This window comes from Ambystoma mexicanum, chromosome 1p, assembly GCF_040938575.1.
Source record: "Ambystoma mexicanum isolate Mex_15411 chromosome 1p, UKY_AmexF1_1, whole genome shotgun sequence".
NCBI lineage: Eukaryota > Metazoa > Chordata > Amphibia > Caudata > Ambystomatidae > Ambystoma > Ambystoma mexicanum.
Genome location: NC_090921.1, coordinates 106,349,336 through 106,367,244, shown reverse-complemented (window position 1 = coordinate 106,367,244; position 17,909 = coordinate 106,349,336). Strand labels below are relative to the sequence as shown.

General features: G+C 44.4%; 1 protein-coding gene and 1 long non-coding RNA gene across 4 annotated transcripts in view; one reads left to right on the top strand and one right to left on the bottom strand.

The window, feature by feature from the left end:
• SENP3 (SUMO specific peptidase 3) overlaps positions 1-10,570 on the bottom strand; it is a 407,541-nt gene extending 396,971 nt beyond the window's left edge. For both annotated transcript variants that reach the window (XM_069644338.1, XM_069644347.1), the window contains exon 1: positions 10,419-10,570. In XM_069644338.1, coding sequence (XP_069500439.1) covers positions 10,419-10,499 — 81 coding nt within the window. In that variant the 5' untranslated portion in view covers positions 10,500-10,570. The remainder of the gene's footprint in view (positions 1-10,418) is intronic.
• A 31-nt stretch (positions 10,571-10,601) lies between these two features.
• LOC138566721 (uncharacterized) overlaps positions 10,602-17,909 on the top strand; it is a 70,980-nt gene continuing 63,672 nt past the window's right edge. Inside the window, exons 1-2 of one of the 2 annotated variants that reach the window (XR_011302002.1) lie at positions 10,602-10,679; positions 12,378-12,630. This is a non-coding gene — a long non-coding RNA (uncharacterized lncRNA). Of the gene's footprint in view, positions 10,686-12,377; positions 12,631-17,909 lie in introns of both variants that reach the window. The other variant, XR_011302003.1, reaches the window with a different exon arrangement.

Sequence of the window (17,909 nt, the reverse complement as noted above, 5' to 3'; positions counted from 1 at the left end):
TGTGACCAATTGTGTTTCCTGGGGGGCGTTAGAAGTTGCCTCCTTGATACTACACGAGAATTGATATTCTTTATTTCAAGAAGTTATTGTACAAGCAGTACCCAAGCCAAGAGGCGATCCCTTTGCATAGTGAAACAAAACCGGTCTAAAACCGCCACCTAATCTGTGAAGTTATCAACCATCCAGAGGCTTCAGAGAGAGTGTGGCATTGTTACCTAAAGCTGAAAGAGTGGCACTACAGCTTCTGGGAAATTACTTGGGCAGAAGAGGTGTGCGAAAGCTGGGGAAGAGGAGCTGACCTAGGTACTTGTAAAGAATTTCCAAAAGATAACCTGTAATGCTAAAAGACTGCTGGAGTTGAAAGAAAGTAAGTTGTGTGGGCAGAGGCAGGTTATCCTTGTGCCAGTTGGCCAGACAGAAGAGGCAAAGAGGCTGCCCCCTTTTTGACAGTTATTAAAAGGGATGAGTGCCTTGCCTACCGAAAGAGGTTGAAGTGTCTTGTCAGACTGATAAGACATAAAGCAGCAGCAGAAATACTTGAACTGTGGTGGTATACAAAGTTGTCAATGGAGGTCACATTGGAGTGGTTTTGAAGTAGTGGTATACTGTGAAATAAAAGTAACTATATTCATAGTAAGAACAATAGAAGAGTAGCAACCCAAAGAAGCATCCTGGCAAATGTCTTAATCCATTGTACGGTTGTAGTTGGATAAGCCATATACCTATTCTTTTGAACTGCAGCAAATAATCTTGAACAGGACATAACCAGGATTACCATTTGATAAGACGGAGTTCTAAACTCTGACCTGGTGGGCAGAGGTTTAGGAGGCCATCCTAGTTTAGTCGAACAGGGCACCCTTCTGGACAAACCAGACCAATCTACGGTAGCTTGGCGGGCGTCAAGACAGACAAGTGTGTATCAAAAATACATTTATTATAGGCTAACTAAACACGAATAAACCACAGTAATAATAAACAGTTACCACACACGCCGTACAATATTTACCATATATACGCAAATACCTTTCACCTAATGCAGATAAGGAACACAACCTACAACAGAAGAGGTAAGTTAACAAATATTACATTAGGCATTTCTTCAGAGTCAATCCATAACTTATGCAGTCCAGCCCCAAGTGCGGAGCCTTATGCTCCAAAGTACAGCAGTGCCTTAACAACGCACAGCAGTGCGTAAAAGCGAAAGCAGGTCCTCTTCAGGATGCTGTAGTAGTTCATGAAGGGTCTTGAGGTGAAGTACAGTGTCCTATTATTCGAGGAGGGTCTATCCTTGCAGGTAGAGCCAGTTTGTGGAATAGCTATGGAGCGCAGGATATCCTAGTTAAGGCGAGTATCTTTTCAGGGATTCTTGTGCGTTAAGAACAATGGCTGTGCCAGGGGGAGCACCGGTAAGTGATGCAAGGTACTCACCAACCCTCGACACAGTAATCTAGGCCGGGTCGCTTGTAGATCAACCCCTGGTCTCATTGACTGCGCGACAGAACGATCGTCAGGGGCCGGACAGTAGACTTTTTCACAGCAATCCATGAAGAAAAAAAGAAAAGAATAAAAAAGGATAGTTCCAGTGCAGCACATCTCAGGGCACAGGGGGACAGGTATGCAAGGCTCCTACAACAACAGTCACCACAGCAGTGCGATATAGGGACCGCAAATGCTCGCGGGGTGGCGCACTCTCATAAATCGCGACCCAGAGGAGCTAGGACTACGAGTTATGGCGGGAGAGGGACCAGGACCACAAGTTAGCGATTCCCAAAGTCTTGAAAGTTAACGTGGGATATTGGCGCTCCTATAAGAGGCTCTTTGAGAGTAGTTGGTCCCACTACTCCAAAGGGTCGAAGCACCCCTGCAGGCCTTCTGTGATCGATATAATAGCAGGGGTCCAATGGGACAACAGTGGGGTCAGGGTACCAAACTTTCCATCACGTCTCCGGCGGTTCCACAGTCTGCTCTTTAATTTCAGGATACTTAGCTCCTTCTGTAGTTCTGGGTGAACCTCAGATGATCAACCTGCAATGGATGCAGAGCCCCTTCTCTTATCCAAGATTAGTTTTGCACTCAAATCTGGAATAGACAATGGAAGATCTGCTCTCTTACATTCATGTCAGGTGTGGGCCAATCATTTCCCAGAATGGTTCCAGTCATTTAGGCATACCAGGCATACTGGCAACAGACAGCCCCAACCCTCTTCCTGGGCACTAGTGCACTTGACATGCAGGAGCCTGCAAAAGATGCAGTTATCACGGGAGGCTGTATGCCCAAATGAGGAATACCCGGGTCAAATCGACCTGGGGGAAGGCAAAGGGACAACATGGCCAAAGGAAAAGAACAAAATACTTTGTGGCATGGCCATTTTCGCCACTGGCCACAGTCTTGAGCCAATCACGGTAAACGCCTTTTGGTTCATTAAAAATAAGTAAACATATTTTAAAAGTAAACTGCTGCCACCAGTTCGTCTCAGGTACACTTTTACAATCACCAGAAAATCCTTAGAGGGTGGGGTGGATAGGGCCATAAAACAAAAGAACCCCTATGCGCGGTACTCTAAAGGTACTTCGCACATACATAAAAAGTTACCAAGAAATGAAAACAGTCAAAGAGTAAGGGAAACAGTTTCTCAGTACTGACAGCCTGACGGGTATGTCAGTTTCCCCATAACAGGTAAGCAAAAGCCCAGGAGATGAAGGCTGTGCTCCACTGGAAAAAGTCAAGTTAGGTAAGCCAATCAAAAGCAACGGGGTGGGGGTCCCATAACTGGAGGGAAAATATGTAGCTTTACGAAATCTTTCCTAACACCATTGGTGCCATTTACTTTGATGGAGATTGGAAGTGGGTCTTTTCAACCAAACCAGAGAATTGTTACTAGTGGATTGTGGTTTATTAAATGTTTGTTTTGACTTGGTACTGATATGAACTGGTTCAAGACTTCTTTTCCTTTGAAACTTTTTTAAGTGGACTTTAAAAACCTGGTGAAAGGATTTTACCCAGGAAATTCGAAGGTCATCTAAATATTGTTTAATTATTGTTTATTATCTTGTGTTGCTTTATCATTTACTATGAATGGTTGTTCAGAGCGAGGACCAGTTTACCTATGCTAAAGATTGTGCCATAAGCCTTTAGAATAGGTAAGGCAAGCAAGGCTTATTTTGCAAACTTGTATTTAAACATCTTACTTTGAGAAAACTACAAGCAGTTGTCAACCTCACATTACTGACCCCTTGCAACAACATCCAGCCTAACCCTCTTCCCTCACTAACCCACCCAACCCACTTTCGTTCAGAGGCACGGGAGCGCCTGGAGACCATGCAAATGGCAACGGTGCATGGTATGAATCAACATAACAGTCAGGGTGAAATAATTCAAGTTGCCATCTGGTAACCAGCCGTAAAAAGTCACTTGCCACCTCAATTATATGCGTACAAACAGTACACCGTTTCTTACTTGCCAAGAGTTAAATATCACTAGCCAGTGGGGTGTGCACATTTTGCACCTTGCTACAGTATGCATAGTGTTGTAATCTAGATTCATCAAACAAAACCAATACATCATTTATAAACAGTGCATGAAGTGTGTACGTTATGTACTGAGGACCAGCGCATATCACTGAAGTCAATTTCATAAAACTAACCAATTACTGCAATCAGCCAGAAACACTTCCAAGGTGCCATCGATCTGGAAACAAAGAAAAGCAAACACCTACAATACCATTTCTCCGTAAAACGTGTTGCCATCCTATGCCACATTAAAACGTATTCTAGTTGGAGAATTGCCAAGTAGCAGGCACAAGCGAAAGCAAAATGTTTTGCGCAAGAAAGTCTATATAGAAGAAGGTTGTTTAGAGGGTATAATTCAGGATTATGGTCCAAAATACTGAACATTAGAAATTGAAAGAGGTTGCTAAACAGAAAGCCCATGCAGAGGAAAAGGAGGCTTATTAGATCATTACTCCATATAACAATGTGGCATAAGGAGAAGTTGTAAAAACGTTGACATTTGCTAGAAGCAGCTCATGAAGGTAGAATGTCGGAACCCCAATTTATTTGATTTAGGAAACTTCAGCTTTTTGAGGAAATGTTGATGGAAACTGAGCATTATGGGAGACGTGAAACCTGGCTACTGCCGCTTCCAAAAGGTTTCTTTAGCAGTGACCATGGTACGTCCAACTGCTTTCAAAAAGATGGCTAATTTTATTTTGACATCAAGAGTTTACCAAAACGGTTTCAGAATGTTTGCATGGATCGAAATTACGATTGGATAAGCTCGAGCTAAAAGTAGCACCTGGTTATCAGGCATTAGCAAGTGACCAAGAGCTACCACTGGGGAACGGGAAGCTAGTACATAGCAATACGCAAGTCAATTTACACAAGAGATACAAACATCATTTTGCCCATTATTTATTACCCCATATGCTTTAAATGTTGAATAGATATGTTCCAATGTGTATTTATAGATTGTCCAAACAGTTAAATTCACATAGGTGGCGTTTGATCGGCATCAGTTGGCCAGTGGATCCAAAGTTAACTCCTGGTAGAGGTTATCAAGCTAACCAGGCTCTTCTAGGCAACAAACAGGAGCTAAACAGGTCACAGCTCCCCTCAATTTCCAACCCGGTTTGACTTGACAGATTTCAACACTGTATATTGGTAGCACAATTAGACACTTGAGAATTGCATTATTAAAAACCAAAGAAGGAGATCAGAGAACAATTAAATGAAATCAACGTTGCTCAGGAGACATGCACACAGATTTATTTCACAAGATGAATAAGCCATATTTAATTTTTTGCAACTGGAACAAGTGCACACTGGGTAGCTTGAAACCGGAAAGCTCTAATGTCTCCACAAAAGAAAATGGACTTAGCCAAACCCGGTATAAGCAAGGGTATCTTGCTACATGATGCTGGTGAAATAGAGGCAACATTTTGCAGCAGGGCTGAGACTGTCTTTCTTGCCTACCTATTGGGAGACCGTCCGAGTTCTCATGGAAGCAACTGAACTGCAATTCTAAAAGGAATAAAAGCACAAACTAGGCTAGTTAATGGAGTATTTGGGGTTGGAATAATCTCAGTATTTCAGAAACGGTAAGAGATGGCAGATATAATTTAGGGTGAAGATTAAAATGTACACAACCAAACCCAGTTTAGAAAAATTGGAACCAGCATACAATACCTAAAATGCATTATTTTGTGACAAACTGGGCTAGAAGTACTTTCGAAATGTACAACTATGCATTTTAGAATATTTGGGGGCAGTGCCAATCAAATATGTCAAAGACTCAGGGGATTCCCTACGTATGCATATTTGACACTACACAGGCCTTTATTCAAGTCCACCAGCTTCCACAAATTAGGGCTTCAACCAGTTGCTGGGGTACATCTGTATGGAAACAAATGGCTCTGTACTCTTTATAAACATAGTACATTCAGACGTTTTTCTTTAGCCATTTTGCTACTTCTTGCCACTTATCTGTAAAGTCAGACGATGGCTTTCCAACATTTGTTATAAAATGCGGATGCAATAACAGGTACATGCCAAAAGAACTTGCAAATGCGAAAATCATCTATTCACTTAAATGTAACATTTGCTGTAGAATACAATATTTTGTTTCACGTCAGATAAAATTAACTGGCCACACCACTGAACTTTGTTTGGTCTAATCAGTCTATATCCACAGTAACAATCCTTCCCAGTCTACTTTTGACTATGGTCTTACATTGGTCGTAATCAACTTGGGAGGGTCCCACTATGCAAAGGAACAACTTTAAAAATACTCTATGGCATGAAGTTTCTGCATGAGTCTTTTCCAGTTACCAATTTCAAAAGAGACCACACTCCTTTAAGACCCAAAAAGAAAAAAACGATTGCTGAGGGCAGTGGATGGGTCCTTTCAAGATCATCAAGTCCAAACAAAATGGTGGCTATGTCAAAAGTGAACCATCTTTAGAAGCCAAGTGCTTAAAGCAGATGATATTCTGAGCTTACAAACCTATGTGAGATGAAAATTCTGAAAAAAAGGATAACATTTTCCAATATAAATCCAACCACGAGTAACAAAACAAATCTAACGACCGTGTCTGTAATCCAGTCTTTCAACTGATACCCTTTTCAATTAACAAAGCTTCATCACTATGCCACTGTAAGACAACCTAAATCACTTGATGGAGGCAACAAGGTCATTGTCGAGGAACTCCGGTTTATGAGTGTTTCTTTCTCGCCGCGTGCTGTGAGGTTGACTAAATTAAATCGGATCTAGAAAGAGTGAACGTGTGCTGCCCTAAACCCAGTGCACTTGATATATGGATTTTTTCCTTACAAACTAATCAGGTGCAAGCCTCCACACTACAAGGGCCCACTTGAGCACCTCAAGTCCAACTAACATCTAGTATCATGCTTCGTTGGTTCTAGATATTGCCATCACAATAAAACTCTGCTCTAAACCGAGCGGTCCTAGACTCATGCTTACCAATAATCACATATGAGAAACACTGATCCCTTTTTTGACAACCATATCCCCTTCCACTCACCCCAATTGTTTTTGGGTAATTCCATTTTCTAATTTCTCTTTCCCATCAACTCCTCCCCAAACCTCGGCCTTCTTTTCCACATACTAAGGTTTGGCGACACATTTGCAGAGTCACAATATGCCACCTTTTCGGATGAGGCCAGACGCGGTTAGACCACTATGGTGTGAACGGGCACAGTATACAATTTGGATAACATAAAGGGCACTGTGCAAACATACCCTACCGATACAGTTTTTGAAACATGCACGTTTCCAGATACTCTCTGTACTTTAAACGTTATTGCTTCTGAGCATTATGATCTCCTCCTCTCCCCCGACACCCACCCTACTCAACCCACATAACCACACAGTCTACCAACTCACTCGTCACTACCTCTACAGACATCCACATCTACAACATTACCCTAGCCTGCCCTTTTCACTCCCACTCATGCAGGCAGGTTTTTTGTTTTCTTTTTAATTGTGGATTCAGTTAAAATACAAAGTTTTCACACCTTTAATTCATAAACATACACATTTGATTAGCAATAGAATTACGGCGATTGTAAGATAAGGTGCGGATCAAAAGGTTACAGTCATAATCAAGATTTTTTTTAAAAACACCACATGTAAATCTACTTAAAAATTCAACGGTTATAAAATACTTATTTAGACACATCACAACATGATCTCATTTCATTTTCAGCAATTAATCATGACCACAATTAGAATCCAAGTTGCAATAGTTAAAATATAAAAAGATGCAAATAATTAATACTCATCTCCAAATACTAATTTTAGAAAATTGCTGCTACTGCCATGGCCACGGTAGACTCACATAGTTAAAGATGCCACAGTCTTTCCCATACAACTACTCCTGATGATACCAAAAAGTTACCAGTCTCCCCACGCACTGCATAGAAATATTTAAACTCAAAAAAGGTGAAAAGATTCCAAGCCCAGATTACAAAATCAACAAATACTTCCTGCCTTCGAAACCCTTTGTCTTGCACCCATCACCTCTCTTATTGGATAACGATTTAGGTTTAGAAGCAACATTGCAAATCCACGTTTCCTAGGGGGAGGTTTTTGCATAAAGGACTGAAATAGAGATGTAGCCTTTCACATCATAAATGAAGTGACTAAAGATCTTATATGTTGAAAGCCTTACTCTATTCCCAGTCCAATCTTGCTCATATAAATACTGTATGAGGGAAATAGACAAAATCCTCTTCTCTTAACCCTATGCGGAGCAATATTTAAAGGCATGTCTGGGTCTACCTTGTTAGGGGCTTGCATTTCTTGGCAATCATCACGGACCTTAACACAGTATATATGGCTCCATCAACACTCTATAAAGTTGTAAATGTCTCCAGTCTATCATGGCCTGCAGCTATGTCAACCCCAGGATATGCCGGATCGCTACTAACCGTGTACCCTGTGGCAGGGCCAATACCTTACGCCATAGGTTTCCCTCAAATCTTGCCCAGTTTCCCCTCAAACCCCAAAATTTCTGCCCCATGAATAACTTTTGGGATGATCTTCTGTCGATACTAGTGGACCAGTCTCAAGGAAAACCATCCAAACATTTTGTCCAATTGCCGCATTTGAGCTGCAGAGGCAATGATAGCGGTTTTGCTAATAGATGTTAAAGCATAAGTAGCTTTATTTGTGCACATTAATAAATAGATATTTAAAAGATTGCACGATCGAGCTTTTGCCCCTAATTGCCCATTTCAAAAACATATTACATAGTCTTATTTTTTTTTAAAGAGTTCAGAATTAAAATGTTCGATTAATATTCAATTAAAAAAAACAAATTTGAAAAAATAAACTTTACCACCGCCAGCGACCACATTTGTTCCTCTGCCAAACCCACTGATGTATAATCAAACACAATGTCAACTGTGTAAAGCAAGTAAGGTATTTGAACAAACCCTAATTTGGGAGAATTAGAACCAACATCTTTAAAGTAACCCCCATGATCGGGAATAGAAGTGTTAAAGAGAAAAGGGGCCTATACGCACCTGTGGTGCAGGCCCTCTCACTCCTTACCCAATCAGAACAATTGCCTCACTTGTCTAGTCTAATTATCAGCCTTGTGTCAGAATGTATCTAGCATAGTCACCAGGGCCTCTGGGAACCCCTGCTCCATTAGCTTAGACCAGAGAGTACTCCTCCTGACACAATCAAATGCCTTGTTAATGTCCAAAAAGGCTGCAAATTGTCTTTTACCCCCACACGCCCGATTGCTCAGAAGTGTAATTATCAGGCGGTTTAGCTGGATGCTGGTACTCCTCTTGATGCCCCATTGATCGGTATTTTGGCAAGACACGAGAGTAGCCCATTTCGGAAAGTCTCTCAAAAAGGAAAGATGAAATTGTTTCACATGAGGCATCAAGGAGAGATATCGTACTGTAGTTCATGGAGTCTGTTCTATACCCAGATTTGTAAAATACAATCATCGCTTCCTTCCAAGATGACAGGAACATTTGCAAATACAGATTGATACGATAAAGTAAAAAAAATTATATATATATATATATATATATATATATACACAAAAAAAATACCCCAGTCCATAACACCACAGGCTGATTTCAGGATAGGGTTGGACATTCCGCCCAGACCCGGGACATTACCAGTTTTAGATTTGCCAATGACCATTAGGACGAAAACCAAATATATTTTCAGTATACCCCAGTTGGACTGGATTTTCGTCCAAATTCAACTTCACAACCTTAATCTAAAATGGACAGATATTCTACCCATACATTACATTTGCATGGATATTTGCTTGCCAGTAGACTTAATTAAGGACCAGAAGTAGGACCAGTTATTGTGGTTCATGGTATTGATCATGATTTCAGCATATCTCAAATATCTGTAGGCTTTTGACCAATTGGAATTCTCCAGTTGAATAATAAGGGCACACCCCAAATGACTTAGTAGTCTTGCCTCCTTCAGCTATCACTTCTATACTATTTTCCTGTTGAGTTACCTCATCAAATTTGTGCCTATGAAAATTAGTATTTTCATCATGATCTATGCGTCTAGCCGGAGAAACACCTTTAAGAATATTTTGCACAAGAGGCACAGAGCCCTTGGCTCCAGAGCAGACACTATGACTGGAATCATTAGCCCCAGGTTATGTACTGTGCATGCCATCATTGTCGCAGAGCAGTTATTGTGTTTGTAGTCATAAGCCCCAGGGCAGGTATGTCAGATGTAGCTGATGAGCAGGTACGTACTGTATCGCCAGTCATTCGCTCCAGAGCAGGTATTGTGCCTGCACTCATTCTCTCCAGCGCTAGAGACGGTACGGTCTACTGATATTCATCGGGGTGTTGTACCTAGGACAGACACTGTGCCTGCAGTTAATATATTCAATAGATCCAGAGAAAGTACCGGATCTGCAGCCATTAGCCGTGGGGAATCATTACTTTCAGATCAGGCACTGGACCTAGAGATAGTACAAGTCTGCAATCATTAGCGCCGCAGCCAGCCTGCGCCGGATAATATATAGTCACTTAGACCAGACCACGGCCTGTGTAGTAGCCGCACAGCAGTTACTGCGTCTGCGAGCCTCCCAGAGCCTGAACTGGACCGTAAACGAGCTCCGGAGCAGCGACTGGCTCTGCAACACCAACGCAAGGCGGCCCTGTGTCATTTCAAAAGCAGGCGTTCAGAAAGCCACAGCCTTACAGTTTTTATTTTGAACATGTGATAAGCACAATACAAGGAATGACAGCTTCAGCTGCAGCCTCTCACTGCAACGTGTATTTCCGGAGTTTGCAAAGGGGCCCCTCTTAACAACAAGGGGGCGAGGATGAACTGAGCTAATGGATGCTGAAAGAAATGCACATACAATTAATTAGAAGAGCTAGATCTTAGGCACTCACCTGATGCTGCCTGGAAACTGAAAAGGAGCGTTTGGTAGACGGAGGCCTTACGTTGCTTTCATTATCAATTGAAACACACATTTAAAGTCCCTATGAGACCCGATAGCACAGTGTGTTCGTTTGAAAGCTTGCCGACTCTGTCTGGAATGCCTTTAAGGCGTCATGACGTATGAACGTTTTGCACGTAGGACGTCTACGTGCTTAGGAAGAGAATCATGGCGGAAGGAGGACTCCAAGCCTTGCACGGGCAGGTGTATTTAGGTGCCTGTGGGTTTGTTTTTTTCTTGTTTTGAATTTGGTTGCAGCGACAGCGGGACCTTTGTGTCTTCTTGGCTGGCAAGCAGTATCCCCCAGTCTCCGGCTCCCTGCCCCACCTCCCAAACAGAAGCGATTTATGGCCGTGCAGCGCACGCCGAGGGAATTTCAGCAGATGTTTTTTTGCAAATTCTGCTGCCAGCAAGTCGTATTTATTTTTTTCCACCACCAAATGGCAGTGGCTTTTTGCTGTGTTCACGGTCTTTCCACAAAACTGTACAGTGTATACGCCATCCCGCCCAGCACAAAAGTGCCTACAGATCCCACTAAAAATACCTCTTGGACGTGCACTCACCAACCTCTGCGTTAGAACCCCCTCCTAATGTAATATTTGTTTCCCCACCCTGACTAACTTAATCAAGGACCCTCCACCCCACCGCCCCCTCAATGCCTTTGTAGTCTCTTCCCTGACTGCTGCTGCCCCCTCGTGCCCACTTCCTGACTGCTGCACCCTTGTGCCCACTTCTGACTGCTGCCCCCAACCTCACTGATGCTGCCCCCTCATGCCCACTTCCTGACTGCTGCTGTCCATCCGTGACTGCAGCTGCCCCCTCGTGCCCACTCCCTGACTGCTGCTTCCCCCTTGTGCACACTTCCTGACAACTGCTTCCTCCACGTGCCCTCTCCCTGACTGCTGCCTTCTCCTTGACTGCTGCCCCCATGTACCCGCTTCCTGACTGCTGCTTCCTCCTCTTGTCCGCTCCCTGACTACTGCTTACCCCACGTGCCCTCTCTCTGGCTGCTGCTTTCCCCTGTGGCCGCTCCCTGACAGATGCTTCGCCCTTGTGCAGATTTCATGACTGCTGCTTAGGGCTGGCCTATATATTGACTTTTTGAGATACAGTGATATATTTTCAAATTCGATATAAGATGAGACAATAGCGTTAACATTGAGATATATACATTATTACATATACTGCTATTTTTTATTTACATTTTTATATTTACATAGTGTGTATTCTCAAATAGGAAGAGGAATTGCACTTTATTTTGGTCAATGTCTTATAAATAAAGGTGTTTGTGACACCTCAAATGTAGTTGACGGCTTACAACTGAGCATTTTAACCACATAAACAACTTTGGGATATATATCGTATATCTCCATTCAGCCCAAAAATAGCGAGATATGACTTTTGGTCGAACCGCTGCCCACCCCTACTGCAGATTACCCCTTGTGTGCCCTTCCCCTGACTGCTAATACCCTCTGGGACTGCTGATTCCCCCTGTGTTCCCTCCTTGATTATTGCTGTCCACTCCTTGTACCTCACCGGCTGCAAGGAGTGGAGCCCTGTCTTCAGGGCTTCCTCTCTGACTTTTGCTGCACGCTCCCAGTGAACTCTCTTGATTGCTATCTATTATCTGTGACTATTGCACAAACTTCCTGTACTGCCGTGCATCCTCTCAGACGGTTGCTGCCCCCTGTGTCACCTCCCTCACTTTTGCGCTCCAGACCCTGGTGGCTATGAATCTGCAAACTCTGACTGATGCATGCTCTGCTTGACTGCTGTGCGCTCCCTTTGACTGCTGTACTACAACTCTGACTGCTGTGCTCCATCCGATCTTGTGCCGCCAATAAGCCAATTACTGAGTCCTGCGGATCATTCCTATTCAGGCTAGTTCACTTTCTTTTTCTTGCACCATTAGGACCACGTTGAGGATGAGATGCCCAAAGTTCTCAGACATTGAGCTCAAAGTCCTTGTGGATGGTGTTGTGAAGGAGGCACCACGCCTCGTAGATCCGGAGTACATGAAGACCCGCCAGCGCAACAAACTCTGGAAGGCCATCCTGGCCAATATCAACAATGTGGCGACCACCCCACGCAGGATGGGTAAAATCCAGAAGCGCTGTCAGGACCTCTGAAGGCCCGTGCAGAAGCTGTTTGCTGACCACTACAGGGTGAGTTTGGCTGCAGGAAGTGGCTCGCTACCATCACCTCTGTACCTGCATCCTTAGGAGGAGCATGTGATGATGGTCATCGACATCAGCGTTGATGGAATTGGGGAGCTCGGAGGTATAGAGACTTGGGCGGAAGGTGAGTATATTCCATGCATGCCTGAGACAAAGCAGTCCTGTTGGTTGCCATTTGTGGATCTGGGTGAGACTTTTATGCAACAAATGCACACATGCACTAAGGTCACTAGCCGCACACATGCTCTAAGGTCACTAGCCACACACATGTATTGACAACGAGCAGCTGATATTATCAAGGTACTTTCCCTCTTGTTACATAGGGCATATTTTTGGGTTTGTACTGCTACTTGCCCTGTGCTTATGACCAAATGATAACTCCATGTCTGTAAACAGGTCAGAGGGCACACCATACACTGCTTCTACATCTGCTCACATTACCTGGCATATCACAGTATTTGTAGTGTTGGTCGTTCAGGTGCGAGTGGAGAATCTCTCTAAGCAACTGAGCCTGCTTGTCCAGCCCTCTGCACAGTTTCCCCAGTAACATGAAGTCATCACCGTACACTACTTAAAAGGGTGCATGACTGTATGTCAGCCTCCAAAAACAAAATAGTGCCTGTGATTGCCATGTATCGGTCAGATGTACAGCAGTGTTCAAGGGACATGTGTATATCCCCCCCGCCCCCGGGGACAGCACATATGTCTTCATGGCTGGAATCTTACCAGCCGCCAATTGTGTGTGCATGCACAGTGGGATGATCACAGAATGTCTGTGCAGTACAGTCATGGCATCTCTTATCTACCCAACTCTCCTTCAGGCTACCCTTGGCCACCTCCTCTACCTCACTCAGATCTGACTGTCTGAAATTCAGTCACGATGTGCTACAAACTACCTCTGCCTCAATGCCAGTAAGACTCAGATCATTTTCATTGGGCCTCCTGCTCCTGCTTTCCCACTCTCTCGGGCCGGCCTATCTTGGACCTGCAAGGCAAAAAACACTGTGGTCATCTTCGACTCAACTCTCTCCTTCTCCACTCACATTTCGGACATCTCTAAAAAGTCCAACTACCAGCTACACCTCCTCAGAGGTACTCTTCCTTTTCTCACCTTCCACCTGCGGCTCACTGTCTCCAGAGCCCTGGATCTCTCAGGGGTGGACTACTGAAATAGCCCCTTTCTCACCCTCCCTGCCTCTGCTCTGCACCCTCTGCAACTCCTCCAGAACAGAACTGCAATACTCCAGCACTGAATTCCCTCCACTGGCAAAGATCAAGTTCAAGACCCTCTGTATTGTCCACACAGCTTTCTGGGGCCTGGGACCTACCTATCTGCAACGTTGCCTACCTAAATGCTGTCCTTCCCGAGCCCTCCACTCATCTACCTCCAACCTTCTGCGAATGAGCCATTCTCCAAGCAGAGATTTGAGGGAGATCTTTATCCTCTGCAGGTGCCTCCCTCTGGAATAGCCTCACTCAGTCTTGAGCCTGATCTCCTTAAGTTCCGTAAACTCCTTAAGACATCCCTCTTCTCCTCTTTCGTCTCTCTCCCTCTTCTTTGCTAACCTTTCTGTCCGCTCCATCCCTCTCTCACTCCTTTTCCGCGCAGCCTGCTGACTGGCCGACTGGTGTACCTCAGAGTCTCACAGGTCCCTGGCACCCTCACCAGTCCGCTCGCACTTGCCTCATCGCTACTGCACTTGGTCAATGACCCATGAGAGTGGCATCTCTCAGCACCTATCCCAGCTTCTGGCTGAATGGGCGCACTTGGTCCCCTCACACACACCCCACCACCCTCTGCATTTGTCCCCCCCCCTTCACCTGCCTGCGCACTTGCACTATTTGAATGCAACATGCCTTGAAGATCATCTGTATTTCCCTTGTCTCCCCTCCTTTCATGGTGGCGTCTCAATGCACTTGGAAAAACTGCAGAATCGTCATCAGTCCTATTTGTTGTTATGGACACTGTTAATTTTATTATATGCACTTGTTCCATGCACCCACAGTGCCGGTCCAGACTTTTATCGTTATGAAATTTAAGGGCTCTGAATGACTGTTGTTTTTTCCCTTGTTCCATCCCTCCTTGAACGCTTTGAAACACTTGCGTTGTGTATATGTAATAAACAATACCATGCCCTTCTTGCATGCTCTCCGCCTGCCAGGTCTCGAACAGGCATCCTCTTTCTAGTGTTATGCCCTCTTAATGAACATTGATAGAGCCTCCCGAACAATACGGCCTCAACCAGGGGTGGAAATTCTGATATGCTAGCTGCCACCCAGGCATAAAATATAACTCTTCCCCTTCAGTTCTCCACATACACATGGCATCCATTTCTTATTCTCCAAGAGTTAGTTATCACTAGCCAGTGGCGAGTGCGAATTTTGAGGCTGAACCTCAACCATCTATATAGTCGGGTTGGTACCCAGAGCTTAAATCGGACAAAGAAGCGGTAAGGTTGGCCAACAACTTATTTATATAGTAGTATTCTCAAAATATCCTGCTGTTATTTGAACTTTGTATAGGGCAAGTAGGTGTCAGCAGCTGTAGCTGTGTAAAGTGTAGCCTTTGTAAAGTGTTATATTTATAGTTTTATAATCCGCCAAAGCCTGCGATCATTGGGGCGGCAACATGGAGACAATAGACGAAAAACAATATGACACAGGACATTAAGAACCAACTGTCTAGCCTAGTGATTACTTAAACAGAGCAGTTTTTAAAGCACAGCGGAATTTCAGGTTATTTCGTTCCAGACTTGGAGTAGTTGGGTGTTTGTTCCAGATTTTGGCCGCTCTTACAGGGAAGGATCTACCCAGTCCATTGGACCGTTTGTGGGTCATGCTGTTGTTCTGGCCCTGGTTTGCTGAACGCAGGTATATGCAATGCACGTATGGACAGATTAGTGTTTTCAGATAGAGACGAGCTGTACCAAAGAGACAACAGTGGATCAGTGTGCTAGATTTGAAGCAATCTAGTCTTCCACCTTCAGCCAGTGTAGATCCCTTCTACTGGCTGAGTTATGGTCTCCTTTCGGTATGTTATTTTAATAATGCGCACATGGCTGTTCTGGATTGTCTGACATTTAGTCAGACAAGCGGCCTCTGCCCCTATGAGGAGGGCATTGCCGTAGTCCAGCCTTGAAAGCATAGTGGCACAATTCTCATAGTTGAACAAGGCCTGATGTGTCTGAGCCAGCGTAGATGATACTGACAATTTTTCTTTATTTGTTTCACAGGGGCTTAGGTGCTCATTTCGGATTCCAAAGTGATACCTACAGTTTTTCCTTTGCCTACGACCGGGATTGCATTGTTCTTGATATTAAAGTTGGTGATATCTGTGCTCAGCTTAGCGCAAGTCTGCCAGGAGCCGAAAATAATGAGTTTGGTTTTACTGCCATTTAGGCACATCCAGTTTATAGTCATCCATGCCTCAACGATGTCGTCAACACCTGAGATTTTACTAGAGTCCTTAGAGTTGTTACCGCTGAGCTCTAGGACTAGCTGAGTGTCATCAGCATAGTTAGTAAAGACCGTGCCAGAGCTCTCCAACGGGGCGCAGAGTGGTCAGATGTATAGTTTAAAGAGCACAGGTGACAAACTGGCACTCCACAATTAATGGGAGCTAGTGAGAAAGCATCTCCCCCAATGGATTTTGGACATTCGGTTGGCAAGGAAGGAGTGAATCCAGTGAATGAGATCATTAGAGCTAGTCCGCTCTCCTTGTAGTATGCATTAACTCCTGACTCCTCTTCTTCGTCCCAGTACGAAAGTGGTGTTTGGGGAAGTTTGTTTTAATAAAGGAAGTGTGCCTAATTCTGTGTCTCCACCTCGTCCCAGTACTTGACAGGTGTGTGTCTATATTAACAATGTTGGGTTGATATGATTGTTCACCCATGACTCATTCACCCATGCATTCCCTACGCCGGCCACAAGTTCTTTTTCCCCGTTGTTGTCAACATGGTAAGAGCATCCATCCACATAGACAGTCGGCATTCCCTCACACTTGTCTTCTTCAAAGACTTTGTGTGGGGAATTAAGGTATGCCTCCATGTTGTCCTTGATTTTTAGACTTTCGTCCTCGAGACAGTTTTCTCTGGCACAATCATGCAAGTCAACCAGACCTTGCGCGAGGGGACTCTTCTTGTTTTGGCCATATTTGACCTCCACGGGAAAGCCTTGCATTGACAGAATCCAGGAAGTAATTCGGGAATTACTCACATTTCCTGCTCGGATTCTGTCACTTTGCAGGTATTGCAGAGGCTGGTGTGGAGTCTCCACTATGATATGTTCCCCCTGGATAAACGGGCGGTAATTCTTCAATGCCCACACCGTTGCCAGGAGTGCCTTCTCACAATCGTTGAATTTTTCCTCCAAAGAGGATAAAGTTTTACTCGCATAGGAGATTACTTTATTGACCTTGTCATGCTTTTGATATAATACTGCAGTCAAGCATGTATTAGAGAACCCTGTCTCCAAGAAAAACCCCTTGTATCTGACAGGGTAAGCTAGGCAGCAGGGCGCTTGTGAGAGGCTTCTTTTGAGCTGTCTTACTGCCTGGGATTGTTCTGGACCCCATTCCCACTTGACCCCCACCCTCCCTTCAAGAGATGAATCAGGGGTCTGGTGATCTCTGCGTAGCCCTCAATGAACTTTCTGCTGTAATTAGTCAGTCCAAGGAGGCTCCTTAGTTCCCACAAAGTTGTGGGGTCTTTCAGTTTCTGAAGTGCTTCCACTTTCTTTTCCTGTGGACAGAGACCCTGAGGAGTAATCTCATGCCCCAAGAAATTAACACAGGTTCTACACCACTGTGCTTTCTGAAAGGAAAGGTTTGCTCCGGCGGCCCTCAACTGTGTCAGAACATAACAGATCTCCGCTATGTGTACCTCCACAGATGAACTTTTGATGAGGACATCATCTACATAAGACAGGTTACCCCTTGCACCCAGGTCGAGCATGGCCTTATGTAGGAAAATGTTGAATTCATTGCTGGAGTTGAGGTATCCGAAGGGAGTTCGGGTCCATGTGTACTGCTGGCCCCCAAAGGTAAAAGCCAGTTTGTATTGGTCCTCCCTACTGACAGGCACAGTCCAGTATCCATTGGTCAGGTCTATTGCAGTGAATACCTGTGACCCCTGGATTTGGGCCAGCCCTTGGTCAATGTAGCGAAGAGGCCATCGGGAAGTATAAACCCGTTTGTTGAGCTCCCTAAGGTCGGCGCAGAGTCTCCACTGGCCGTTTGGCTTCAATATTCCCAGCACCGGATTATTGAA